At 36.7% G+C, this 14,861-nt stretch overlaps 1 protein-coding gene across 1 annotated transcript; it reads right to left on the bottom strand.

Annotated features, from left to right (window-relative positions):
* Window positions 1–1,691: 1,691 nt before the first annotated feature.
* Window positions 1,692–5,180, bottom strand: LOC130976089 (expansin-A6-like). The gene is made up of 3 exons (XM_057900850.1): window positions 4,952–5,180; window positions 4,034–4,352; window positions 1,692–2,312 (listed from the first exon to the last, which is right to left on the bottom strand). The coding sequence occupies exons 1-3, from the start codon at window positions 5,100–5,102 to the stop codon at window positions 2,003–2,005; spliced, it is 780 nt and encodes a 259-aa protein (XP_057756833.1). The 5' UTR covers window positions 5,103–5,180; the 3' UTR covers window positions 1,692–2,002.
* Window positions 5,181–14,861: the final 9,681 nt, after the last annotated feature.

Raw genomic sequence — 14,861 nt, 5'->3', positions numbered from 1 at the left:
ATTTATTTGTTTGAGTCAAGCAAAATTCAAGCAAAACACCAATTGAAATATTAGGGTAAAGAAAAGAATACAATTAACTTTTAGCTATAATGTATCTTTAGTGAAAAAATAGTCCACATTCCTCGTATGCTTTTTCCCTTCAATACCTGTAATTGGTACGCTCCAAGTTCCATTGCCAATCCCTTTTGAAATAATAATAGGGCCTTCCAAGATGGCTGTGAAATGTCTTCGCCTTTAGACATAAACCTCAGTTTGCACAACCTGAGGCCAAGTTTGTCACCCCCTAACCCATGTCGCCCTTTGCTGGCTCATAATTTGTGCTTCATTAGCGCTCTCTTTTCTTTCATCAATTGGATTTGTAGCATAAAAATTTCACTGAAGTATAATAACCGATAGGGGTGTGCATGGGCCGGGTGAAACCGGGTTTGATGTGACTCAGACCCGGCCCGAAATATGTACCGGGTCCATTTATGAGACCCGAACCCGACCCTAAACCCGATGAAACCTATACCATTTCGGGCCACAATTATACCGGGTGAAAACCGGGCCGTTAACATTATATTACCTTGATACCTTCTTGTAAGTTAGCATGTAAAAATATCCAAATTTCCAAGACTCCAACCATTATTTGACATGGTAAAATTCACTTAGAAAAATATAACAAGAACCAACTCTTCTCTAAAATTAAAGTATAACCATAATCAATACTAATATTGCCTAATAACACTAAATATTTAAATCAATATAAATAACACAATATTATGCATTAGTCTAAAGTCTTATGCATTTTAAATATAAAACATTAACTTATAGTCTTATATATAATGACTAATAACACAAAATATTAAGGTTTACAATACTTAAATTCCACATAATAATAGTCATCATCCATCACTAATAATACAAAATATTTATTGTGTATGGTGACCGGGCCACCGGGCCGATTTCGGGTGACCCGAGCTATGGCCCGGACCCGACCCGAAATAATGACCGGGTCTATTTTTGAGACCCTAACCCGGCCCTAGACCCGATGAAATCACACCAAATTAGCCCCTAAAGTGTTCGGGACCGGGCCGGGTCTTCGGGCCGGGCCGGGCCATGCACACCCCTAATAACCGAAAGGATTTTGTTATCCTGTGCTTTTAGGATATTGGTTAAATATACCATAAAAAATATTTTAATATTATTTATTACACTTTTTTACATTTTCAATGCATTGAACATATAAAAAATATTGAAACATTGTTTTTAGGGATTTGGATTCTCTAAAGTTTGAATTTCACTTTAAAGAGTAAAATGTGATCTCTCACCATTGATTTCATAGGTGAGACAAAAAATAAATATGAAAGAAAAATTATTCGAAAATAAAAATCACACTTTACTCTTTAAATTAAAATTCAAACTTTAGAAAATTCAAATTTTTTTTTAGCATGTTTAACCAAATACCTTTAGGTCACAGAATAGCAAAACCTTAACTGAAAAATCAACCTTTCAACATCCACCACCAAACCACACTCATTTAATAGAACAAAATAACAACGGAAACATCTCGTTAATAATAATAATAATAATAATAACATAAAAAAAAAAAAAAGAAGCAGAGCTGCGGGCTACACGTATCTTGTAACCTCTTCAATCCCCCACACTTATTTTAGCAAAACTAAGAAGAGAAAGGATTGCTAATGGTTGGTTATTAATAACATAGTAACACTGCGCAACACATCGCACGCTTTATCAACACAATCACACCTAGGAATTGGTACTCGATAGTCAATACCCCCCACCGACATTTTTTTTATACTATACTTATATTGTAACTTTTCCTAAAACTAATACTATGGTAGATTTAGCATTACCCACTTCAACACTTCCCGGGAAAATAGAGGAAAGTATTAATGTGGGAAACTAACAAACAAACACACAAAGCCCAAAAAAAAATACAAAGAGGAGCCATATCATTTCAATTTTTTCTAGCGTTGAACTTTTTTTTTTTTTATCAATTTTAGACGCGGAAATTCTTGCCCGTGAAGGTTTGTCCAAACTGCCAATTAGGCGGTGCCACATTCCATGAGGTTGAGGTGCGCTTGTCACTGCCGGTGACTCTAAAGGAGAGAGCCTGGCCCACTAAAACGGCATTGGATTGCCAATTTTGCCCCCAGTTGTGGCTCATGCTTGCCCACGCAGTATTGGTACCCTTCACACTCGCGCGCACGATATCCCCAGCACCCGCAACATTGGTGATTAGAACCAGGTTGAAGTAACGGAAGCCATTGATTGTGAATCTGATACCTCCTGTTTTTCTACATGGCACCCTGTTAGATTAAAATAAAAAAGTTAGAAGTGATAGTATTGCTGAATGTAAGAAGAAAAATAGTATCAATACTCCTATTACGGATTACGAAGGCCCATAGGTTTGTACTTTTCTACGGATGACTTATGTCTCAAAATCAGCATGGATCTACGTAAAAATGTTCTTCTGACTTTATGCCCTGATTTTCTGATAACAATTTAATTTTTTATGTTTATTTACTAAAATACCCTCCATTTACTTATTATTTTAATATAATTTTTTATATAGGTAGTGGAGTAAATTTTTCCACATTAAGTTATCACAAAATACCACAAAATAATTAAAAGAAATGAGAATATGTAATTAAAAAATAAATGAATAATTATAATGGAATAATTGGAAGACTAGAATATCCGATGACTACTTGTATTAGTAGTGACAATAGAGGTTACTTTGGTCAATTCGGCCTTAGATATCGGAAAGGAAAAGGTTCTTGTTTTACCAAGTCCTGTATTGATTTGGCAGCAAGTTTACTAATAAACCAATGATTAAACAAGTTTGCTAGTAATTGTTCCTATAATCCTATATCACATTTTGAAAGCGTTACTATTACTCAACGCATATTAATAAAGGCTGTCATATCAGGTCATGTATGTGGAAGTGTAGAACTATAAAATGCATGCAGCGAAATTAAGTGTTGTGGTTGTGGACAAAGAAGAATGGTCTTTTTAGTTTCTACTATTGTATTTTTGGCAGTGTACAAAGCACCGAAAAGAGGATTTCGGTCTGGTAACCAAAAATAGTCACAACTCGCGAGATATTTAACATTTATTAATGGTTGTAAATAATCAATAAGATAAATTCGGATTGTTTTTTAATTTTTATAGTATTACTGTTATGGCTGAAACTGCTGATGCCATTCTAACACACTCTTTGTTCCTTCCACAAGAAAATTAAACCATCTGGACAGCTGGTAGAATACCTCATCAATATTTAGACACATTAAAAAAAATAAGTTCTGTTATCTAATGTTGTAGTAGTTAAAAAAATTAAGAATTATATATGGTTAATTAAACTTTTAAAATTATAAAGTATTGAGCATTTTAAAAAATATTCTTCCAATAAAATTTATTAGTTTCAAAAAAATTAAGAAATGTTTTTTAAGACATTCCTCGATAAAACCTTCAAATAAATTAAAAAGATTTGACAGACTAGAAGCTAGAGACAAAACTCACTTTTACTGTGAGGCTATCTAAACAAAGATTATTAAAATTGAGGAGTGCTAGGTAAATAATAACTATCTTGAATAATATGAACAACTCTAATTTAATGTTACTAATTAAATTTAAAATTAATTTACTCTTTTATTCTTATTAATTCAAATTATTCATATTGTTCAAAAATATTATTAATTACCTATATTTTTCTATTAAAATTATATTCATGAAATAAGAATTTATCGCATATTTGTGCATGAAATGACTTTTTTTATAGATAGATATAATAATAAAAAAGAAAAGTTCTACCAATAAATTAAAGAAAAACAAAAGACTCAAAATGTGAAAATTAGTTTCTCTTTCTCTCTACACTAATTGCAGACTTAATTTTTTCTTAAGGCATGTGACTTTCCCGCATATTTTCTGGGCAACCAGACAGCAAAATCATGGGAAAACCAATCACCTCCATTAAAGCTGAAAAAGCCAAAACAATTAGCAAAAGAATAAAAAAATTAACAGGACTCACCGGCGGTAAGCAACCGGAACGATTCCGGCGCGGTATTGAGCGATCTTGAGGAACATTGGCATGGCAAGATCGAAGTGCGGCCTCGGCGGGTTACACCAACCGCCATTATCACTGGGAAGAGCAAAATTTGGTGGGCAGAAGTTTGTGGCGGTTATTAGTATGGAAGGGTTGCCGGGGTTGCACCAACGGGGATCTTGGTCGCACTTGATCTCGAAGCACGCGCCGCAGCTGAAGCCATCGTTGTATAGTGCTGTGCTCAGTGCTGCTGTGTTCACTCCGTACCCTTGGCTGTACAAGTTGCCGTAACCGCAAGAACCTCCTAAAATAAACAATAACCAAATCATTCAGTGTCATGTAGAAATTTATCTGAAAACTAAAAAACAAAGTTTAAGTTAATGCATTAAACAATTTTAAAGTTTAAATTATTTTTTCCCCTTTGGATGCACGCTCGTTGTCGATGTGAGTTATGGGTTTTAGATTTGAGAAGTGAATTGGATAAATGTGAAGGGAAGGATGAGACATTTATGGTGGACGGTTGGATAAATGACAGCAACTGTGTGAATTTCGGTAAAGGGAAAATATAACGACCAGAAAGGAAAAGAAAAGAAAAGTAAACTTGTCATAGAAACAGGACATGTTTTAACTATGGGCGAAAGAGTCCTAAGAAAACAAAGGCATGGGTTAGGATGCTGAAGAATTAAACCTACTGGGTGAGTGGTGACTAGTAATAAGATATGAAACATTATGAAAAGCATGCAAAATGTATATGAAAGTGCTAGTGAGTGATAGGCAGGAAGGTGAAGGTGATGGTGACTTAGCTTTTTAGTTAAGAAAACAGAGAAAAACAGAGGAAAGTGACGAAATGAAGAAGGAGAGGAATTTGAGAGAATGTAGGTGAGGAAGGAGGAAGGTGGTTACCCATAGTTCCAGAGGCATCACTGCCACCATAGAAAGTCGCATGAGCAGACTGCCAGGGGCCACCCGCGTAAACGCCGGGGATCCTGGCAGTGGTTCCAACAAAGAGAGACGCCAGTAATGATGCAATGCAAAGCAGAACAATTCCAGCCATTGCAAAAGGGAGGGAGAGAGAGAGAGAGTGAGGTCGGTTACTAGTTAGTTAGTTGTTTGTGGTTTCAGGGTGAATGGAAAGTGAGGAGGAAAGAGGGGTACTTATGGAGTAGGAGTGGGAGGGGAATCAGCTGAGGTGAGGGACCTCACTATTCTAACTATTTTACCATCTAATTAATGCAATCCCACTTGCTTCTATCTCTTTCCCTCTCTCAAACAATTTTCACTTCAAAATATACTAAAAGTTAACTACTAAATTATTTACATATATAAAATATATATTAAAATATAAAATATATATTAAAAATAATTTAAATAATATATATTCATGTGTAAATACATAAAAAATAAATTAATAATTAATTTTTTTTATATATATAATATTTTTGTGTTTAGACACCTACTCTCTTGTAGCGGATGTAATAAACCGCACACCGTTTTAATTGGCTTAATTTGTTTTTATTTTTATTTTGTTTTAATTTATTTATTTTTTTCCTTATTCTACAAGAAATATTTTGGAGTCGCTTACTATTCATATAGAGCATGAATTTGATGATATGCATGTGCATCGCAAGTGGTCCTTCGTCATGCTGGTTTTGTTTGGAGGTCAAAGTGAGGAATGCATGTTGATGTTCAATTCAGGGGAGAAGACATGGAAGGAAAAGATGGAAAAGAACTAAAGAAGAAACAAAAGCACATGAATGCGTGTGGGAAAACATAGCAAAAAATTGACATGGAATAGAGAAGGCCAAGCGTTTGAATTATCAATTCTTAATGCTAATTCCATTTACTCGTGTTATCTACGACGTAAGCAAGGTCTAGTCACATTTAGCATCAATCTGAACCATGACGAGCATCCTTAAAGCCTAATTTATAGCCTCTGAATTGAGAAATGAAAGCTTTATATAAATGCTTGCTTAATCAAAGTGAAGGAAATATAATAACGTTTTAATAATATTTAGAAGACAATAACAAAATCAATCTAAATAATCTAAAATTATTTTATTTAATATTTATTAATTATTGTTTAAATAATTATATAATTTTAAACATAATAAATATATAATTATAAATATTATATATATAAAATTATAAATATTATATTATATAAAATAACTTTAAATATTGTCTTTTAATAGTACCAATAATGTTAATAACATCATCATAAAGGGCATGCTCTTCATCAGTTAGAAATTTAACCAGAACAACCAAGTCATTAATGTGCCAACGTTTTTTAATAATTTGATTGCAATATTTTACAAAAATATTTGAAACACAATAAAAAAATATCAGTCGAAAGCATCTCAAAATTATTTTATTATTTATTTTTAATTATGGCTAGATTAATTATATATTAGATATAATAAGTATGTATTTAAATATTTCATGCATGAAATTATGGATTCTAAGTTAAACAAAGTTATTTTGAATTATTGTCTCTGTAGTATTATCGAAAAATATTTGAGAGAAATCAAAATAGAAATTTTAGACCGCCAAACTTTTTACATAATCAAGTTTAACTAAGTCATGCATAAATACATAATTTGAATTTATCTCCACGTCACAATATGTAAGACAGTTTGTTGTTTAAAATTTACAAGTATACAATTTAATTTTAAAATTAATTTATTTGGATACAATATTCTACTTTTTAAGAGAAATATAAAAGATAAAGTCACTACAAAAAAAAAAAAAAAACTAATTTAGCTACACTTGAAAAGTGTAGATGAAAATGAAAAAAAAAATATGCTTTTATCTAAGATTACGCTTTTTTTGCTTTTGAGACGTTTTAGTAGGGATGCTTATTCGGTCATTGCCTATCCTAAAAAGGCTACGCTTTTCTATATCAAAAATTACATTTTTGGTGTTCAAGTGCGATTTTCAAATGATGCTGTTCAGGACTAAATGCTACGCTTTTCAGCTTCCATGCTTACTGGAATAGGCTACACTTATCTTTCCTACTGCATCACCTTTAAAACGTAGTCACATTGTATACTATAGCTACTCTGTATAAATGTAGCCGTATGCCCTCAATTTTTTTATTATATATATATATATATATATATATATATATATATTTTATATTCCATGAACCGTTTTACTACTATCCCTGAAACTCCTACAAACTCTGGTGAATCTACTTCTCGTATTCAAACACGCTCATCTAAAGCCATTAATGCCCTCGGACTTGAATCCAATGAATCTTGCTCTGAGCAAAGTGATGATTCTGGTAAATCATCCCTCAAGATTAGTCCCATTTTGAGCAACTCCCTAACCAAGTGGAAGGGTTTAACTAAACCCTCTACCTATGGTTATAATCGTGTATCCGCTCCAGATCTAGCTCTCGAAGAAAGAGAACTAGGTTTTGTTAGCTTCAATGCCAATAATGTCTATGAATGGAATATAGATGGCAAAACGGAATATAATATCATGAGTATTGGTGGACGAAATTGTGATCTATTGTCTTTGTACTTGTATGAAATTTAATAATTGGCTCTATTTGAATTCACAACTCCGTTCAACTAACCAGCAAGTGTACTGGGTCGTCCAAGTAATAAACCTTACGTGAGTAAGGGTCGATCCCACATAGATTGTTGGTATGAAGCAAGCTATGGTCACCTTGTAAATCTCAGTTAGGCAGATTAAATTGGTTTATGGTTTCGAAAATTAATAATAAAAAAAAGAAAATAAAGAAGGGATAGAAATACTTATGTAAATCAATAGTGGGAATTTCAGATAGGTGTATGGAGATGCTGTGCTCCTCTTGAATCTCTACTTCACTACTCGCTCTTCCTTCAATCCTTCTTACTCCTTTCCATGGCAAGCTGTATGTAGGGCATCACTATCATCAATGGCTACTTTTAATCCTCTCGGGAAAATGGTCATATGCGCTGTCACTGCACGGCTAATCGTCTGGAGGCATCACCCTTGGTTGATAGCTACATCCCATCCTCTCAGTGAAAATGGTCCAAATGCTCTGTCACAGCACGGCTAATCATCTGTCGGTTCTCAATCAGGTTGGAATAGAATCCATTGATTCTTTTGCGTTTGTCATCACGCCCAGCCTTCAGAAGTTTGAAGCTCGTCACAGTCATTCAATACTGGAATCCTACTTGTAATACCACAGACAAGGTTAGACTTTCCGGATTCCCAGGATCCTACTCGGAATACCACAGACAAGGTTAGACTTTCTGGATCCTCATGAATGCCGCCATCTATCTAGCTTATACCACGAAGATTCTGTTGGGGAATCTAAGAGATATGCGCCCGGCCTAGAGTAGAACGGAAGTGGTTGTCAGTCACGCGCGTTCATATGTGAGAATGATGATGAGTGTCACGAATCATCACATTCATCAAGGTGTTGTGCAACGTATATCTTGGAATAAGAATAAGAGAGAATTGAATGAAAAGTAATAATAATTGTATTGAAACTTGAGGTACAGCAGAGCTCCACACGCTTAATCTATGGTGTGCAGAAACTCCACCGTTGAAAATACATAAGTGAAAGGTTCAGGCATGGCCGAATGGCCAGCCCCCTGAGTGATCAAGAGACCGAATAATCAAAGGCTAAACAGTCAAGAGATTAAACTGTCAAAAGATGTCCAATACAATAGTTAAATGTTCTATTTATAATAAACTAGCTCCTAGGGTTTACATGAGTAAGTAATTGATGCATAAATCCACTTCCGGGGCCCACTTGGTGTATGCTTGGGCTGAGCTTGATCAATCCACGAGCTGAGGCTTCTCTTGGAGTTGAACTCCGAGTTATGACGTGTTTTGGGCGTTCAACTCCGGATCATGACGTTTTTCTGGCGTTTAACTCCAGACAGCAGCATGTACTTGGCGTTCAACGCCAAGTTACGTCGTCAATTTCCGAATGAAGTATGGACTATTATATATTTCTGGAAAGCTCTAGATGTCTACTTTCCAACACTGTTGAGAGCGCGCCAATTGGAGTTCTGTAGCTCCAGAAAATCCATTTCGAGTGCAGGGATGTCAGATTCCAACAACATCAGCAGTCCTTTTGTCAGCCTTTTTCAGAGTTTTGCTCAAGTCCCTCAATTTCAGCCAGAAATTACCTGAAATCACAGAAAAACACACAAACTCATAGTAAAGTCCAGAAATGTGAATTTAACATAAAAACTAATGAAAACATCCCTAAAAGTAGCTTGAACTTACTAAAAACTACCTAAAAATAATGCCAAAAAGCGTATAAATTATCCGCTCATCACAACACCAAACTTAAATTGTTGCTTGTCCCCAAGCAACTGAAAATCAATTAGGATAAAAAGAAGAGAATATACTATAAATTTCAGAATATCAATGAATATTAATTCTAATTAGATGAGCGGGACTTGTAGCTTTTTGCTTCTGAACAGTTTTGGCATCTCACTTTTTTCTTTGTAGTTTAGAGTGATTGGCGTCTCTTAGGAACTTAGAATTTTGGATAGTGTTATTGACTTTCCTAGTTAAGCATGTTGATTCTTGAACACAGCTACTTATGAGTCCTGGCCGTGGCCCCAAGCACTTTGTTTTCCAGTATTACCACCGGATACATAAATGCCACAGACACATAACTGGATGAACCTTTTCAGATTGTGACTCAGCTTTGCTAGAGTCCCCAGTTAGAGGTGTCCAGAGCTCTTGAGCACACTCTTTTTGCTTTGGATCACGACTTTAACCATTCAGTCTCAAGCTTTTCATTTGGACCTTCATGACACAAGCACATGGTTAGGGACAGCTTGATTTAGCCGCTTAGGCCTGGATTTTATTTCCTTGGGCCCACATTTCCATTGATGCTCAAAGCCTTGGATCCTTTTTACCCTTGCCTTTTGGTTTTAAGGGCTATTGGCTTTTTCTGCTTGCTTTTTCTTTTTCTTTCTATTTTTTTTTTCGCAAGCTTTCTTTTTCACTGCTTTTTCTTGCTTCAAGAATCAATTTCATGATTTTTCAGATCATCAATAACATTTTTCCTTGTTCATCATTCTTTCAAGAGCCAACAATTTTAACATTCATAAACAACAAGATCAAAAGACATATGCACTGTTCAAGCATTCATTCAGAGAACAAAAATATTGTCACCACATCAATATAATGAAACTAAATTCAATGATAAATTCGAAATTCATGTACTTCTTGTTCTTTTGAATTAAAACATTTTTCATTTAAGAGAGGTGAAGGATTAATGGATTTTATTCATAGCTTTAAGGCATGGTTACATACTAATGATCATGAAATAAAGACACCAAACATAAATAAACACAACATTAAAAACCGAAAACAGAAAGAAATAAAGAACAAGGAATGAATCCACCTTTAGTGGCGTCTTCTTCTTGAAGGTCCAACAATGTCCTTAAGCTCTTCTATGTCCCTTCCTTGCCTTTGTTGCTCCTCCCTCATTGCTCTTTGATCTTCTCTTATTTCTTGGAGAATGATGGAGTGCTCATGATGTTCCACCCTTAATTGTTCGACATTGTGGCTCAAATCTTCTAAGGAAGTGTTGAGTTGTTCCCAATAGTTGTTTGGAGGAAAGTGCATCCCTTGAGGCATCTCAGGGATTTCTTGATGATGAGCTTCCTCATGCATCTCTTGAGAACCGTGAGGGGTCTCTCTTGCTTGCTCCATTCTCTTCTTGGTGATGGGCTTATCCTCTTCAATGAGGATGTCTCCTTCTATGATAACTCCAGCTGAGTAACATAGATGGCAAATAAGGTGAGGAAAAGCTAGCCTTGCCATGGGTGAGGGCTTGTCGGCTATTTTGTAGATTTCATTGGAGATGACCTCATGAACTTCTACTTCCTCTCCAATCATGATGCCATGAATCATGATGGCCCGATCCACAGTAACTTCAGATCGGTTGCTAGTAGGAATGATGGAGCGTTGAATGAACTCCAACCATCCTCTAGTTATAGGCTTGAGGTCCAGTCCTCTTAGTTGGACTGGCTTGCCTTTGGAGTCTCTCTTCCATTGAGCTCCTTCCACACAAATGTCCATAAGGACTTGGTCCAACCTTTGATCAAAGTTGACCCTTCTAGTGTAGGGGCGTTCATCTCCTTGCATCATGGGCAAGTGGAATGGCAATGGTGGATGAAATTGTGATCTATTGTCTTTGTACTTGTATGAATTTTCATAAGTGGCTCTATTTGAATTCACAACTCCGTTCAACTAACCAGCAAGTGTACTGGGTCGTCCAAGTAATAAACCTTACGTGAGTAAGGGTCGATCCCACAGAGATTGTTGGTATGAAGCAAGCTATGGTCACCTTGTAAATCTCAGTTAGGCAGATTAAATTTGCTTATGGTTTCGAAAATTAATAATAAAATAGAAATAATAAAAGGGATACTTATGTAGATTCATTGGTAGGAATTTCAGATAAGCGAATGGAGATACTGTATGGCTCGAGAACGCCTGCTTTCCTATTGCTTCAACTCAATCCTTCTTACTCCTTTCCATGGCAAGCTGTGTATAGGGGTTCACCATTCGACGATGGCTACTTTGTATCCTCTCTGGAAAATGGTCCTCTGCGCTGTCACTCGCATGGCTAATCGTCTGGAGGCATCACACTGGCCGAAGGCTATATCCCATCCTCGCAGTGAAAACTACGCTCACGCGCTCTGTCACAGCACGGCTAATCACTGGTTGGTTCCCGCTCCTACTGGAATAGAATCCCTTGATTCTTTTGCGTCTGTCACTAACGCCCAGCACTTGCGAGTCTGAAGCACGTCACAGTCATTCATTACCGGAATCCTACTCGGAATACCACAGACAAGGTTAGACTTTCCGGATTCACAGGATCCTACTCGGAATACGACAGACAAGGTTAGACTTTCCGGATCCTCATGAATGCTGCCATCTATCTAGCTTATACCACGAAGATTCTGTTGGGGAATCTAAGAGATACACATTCAAGCTCGGTTGCATGTAGAACGGAGGTGGTTGTCAATCACGCGCGTTCATAGGTGAGAATGATGATGAGCGTCACATAATCATCATATTCATCATGTTCTTGGGTACGAATGAATATCTTGGAATAAGAATAAGAGAGAATTGAATAAATGAAAATAGAATTGCATTAATACTTGAGGTACAGTAGAGCTCCACACCCTTAATCTATGGTGTGCAGAAACTCCACCGTTGAAAATACATAAGTAAAAGGTTCAGGCATGGCCGAATGGCCAGCCCCCTGAATGTGATCACCAGATTCAAAATACAATCCAGGATGATAATATGATAGTAAAAAGTTCTATTTATAATAAACTAGCTCCTAGGGTTTACATGAGTAAGTAATTGATGCATAAATCCACTTCCGGGGCCCACTTGGTGTATGCTTGGGCTGAGCTTGATCAATCCACGAGCTGAGGCTTCTCTTGGAGTTGACCTCTGAGTTATGACGTGTTTTGGGCGTTCAACTCCGGATCATGACGTTTTTCTGGCGTTTAACTCCAGACAGCAGCATGTACTTGGCGTTTAACGCCAAGTTACGTCATCAATTTCCGAATGAAGTATGGAGTATTATATATTGCTGGAAAGCTCTGGATGTCTACTTTCCAACGCCGTTGAGAGCGCGCCATTTGGAGTTCTGTAGCTCCAGAAAATCCATTTTAAGTGCAGGGAGGTCAGATTCCAACAGCATCAGCAGTCCTTTTGTCAGCCTTTTTCAGAGTTTTGCTCAAGTCCCTCAATTTCAGCCAGAATTTACCTGAAATCACAGAAAAACACACAAACTCATAGTAAAGTCCAGAAATGTGAATTTAACATAAAAACTAATGAAAACATCCCTAAAAGTGGCTTGAACTTACTAAAAACTACCTAAAAACAATGCCAAAAAGCGTATAAATTATCCGCTCATCACAACACCAAACTTAAATTATTGCTTGTCCCCAAGCAACTGAAAATCAAATAGGATAAAAAGAAGAGAATATACTATAAATTCCAGAATATCAATGAATATTAATTATAATTAGATGAGCGGGACTTGTAGCTTTTTGCTTCTGAACAGTTTTGGCATCTCACTTTTTCCTTTGAAGTTTAGAATGATTGGCTTCTCTAGGAACTTAGAATTTCGGATAGTGTTATTGACTTTTGATGAGCGGATAATTTGTATGCTTTTTGGCATTGTTTTTAGTATGTTTTTAGTATCTTTTAGTTAGTTTTTAGTATATTTTTATTAGTTTTTAATTAAAATTCACTTTTCTGGACTTTACTATGAGTTTGTGTGTTTTTCTGTGATTTCAGGTATTTTCTGACTGAAATTGAGGGTCCTGAGCAAAAATCTGATCCAGAGACTGAAAAGGACTGCAGATGCTGTTGGATTCTGACCTCCCTGCACTCAAAGTGGATTTTCTGGAGCTACAGAAGCCCAATTGGCGCGCTCTCAACGGCATTGGAAAGTAGACATCCTGGGCTTTCCAGCAATATATAATAGTCCATACTTTGCCCAAGATTTGATGGCCCAAACCGGCGCTCAAAGTCACCTACAGAAATTCCAGCGTTAAACGCCGGAACTGGCATAAAATTTGGAGTTAAACGCCCAAACTGGCATGAAAGCTAGCGTTTAACTCCAGAAAAGGTCTCTACACGAAATTCCTTCATTGCTCAGCCCAAGCACACACCAAGTGGGCCCGGAAGTGGATTTTTCTGTCATTTACTCATTCTTGTAAACCTTAGGATACTAGCTTTTACTACTTATAGGATCTTTTGACATTGTATCCGTACCTTATGACCTCATAACATTTCTTACACGTTTCTTTCCACAGTATGAGTCTCTAAACCCCATGGTTGGGGGTGAGGAGCTCTGCTGTGTCCTGATGGATTAATGCAATTACTACTGTTTCTTATTCAATCATGCTTGCTTCCATTCTAAGATAATACTTGTTCTTAATCCGGATGAATGTGATGATCCGTGACAATCATCATCATTCTCAACCATGAACATGTGCCTGACAACCACCTCTGTTCTATCTTAGATTGAGTAATTATCTCTTAGGTTCTTTAATCGGAATCTTCGTGGTATAAGCTAGAACTGATGGCGGCATTCAGGAGAATCCGGAAGGTCTAAACCTTGTCTGTGGTATTCTGAGTAGGATTCAATGACTGGATGACTGTGACGTGCTTCAAACTCCTGAGGGCGGGGCGTTAGTGACAGACGCAAAAGAATCACTGGATTCTATTCCGGCCTGATTGAGAACCGACAGATGAATTCCGCTATGCTGTGACAGAGCATATGCAATCGCTTTCACTGAGAGGATGGGAGGTAGCCACTGACAATGGTGAAACCCTACACACAGCTTGCCATGGAAGGAGACTTGCGTGTTTGAAGAAGAAGACAGTAGGAAAGCAGAGATTCGGAAGATGGAGCATCTCCAAAGCCTCAGCCTATTCTCTATTACTGTAGTACAAGTAACCATCTCATGTTCTTTTGCTTTTGACAATCAATCCTGATAATTTCTGATATCCTGACTAAGATTTACAAGATAACCATAGCTTGCTTCAAGCCGACAATCTCCGTGGGATCGACCCTTGCTCACGCAAGGTATTACTTGGACGACCCAGTGCACTTGCTGGTTAGTTGTGCGGGACTGCAAAAGTGTTATTGCAATTTCGTGCACCAAGTTTTTGGCGCCGTTGCCGGGGATTGTTCGAGTTTGGACAACTGACGGCTTATCTTGTTGCTTAGATTAGGACTGTTTTATTTTTGTTGGTTTAGAGTCTTTTAGTTGAGTCTAGTTTCATATTCTAAGTTTGGTGTCAATTGCATGTT

Source organism: Arachis stenosperma, chromosome 4 (assembly GCF_014773155.1).
Source record: "Arachis stenosperma cultivar V10309 chromosome 4, arast.V10309.gnm1.PFL2, whole genome shotgun sequence".
NCBI lineage: Eukaryota > Viridiplantae > Streptophyta > Magnoliopsida > Fabales > Fabaceae > Arachis > Arachis stenosperma.
This window is presented reverse-complemented; position numbering and strand designations above follow the sequence as displayed.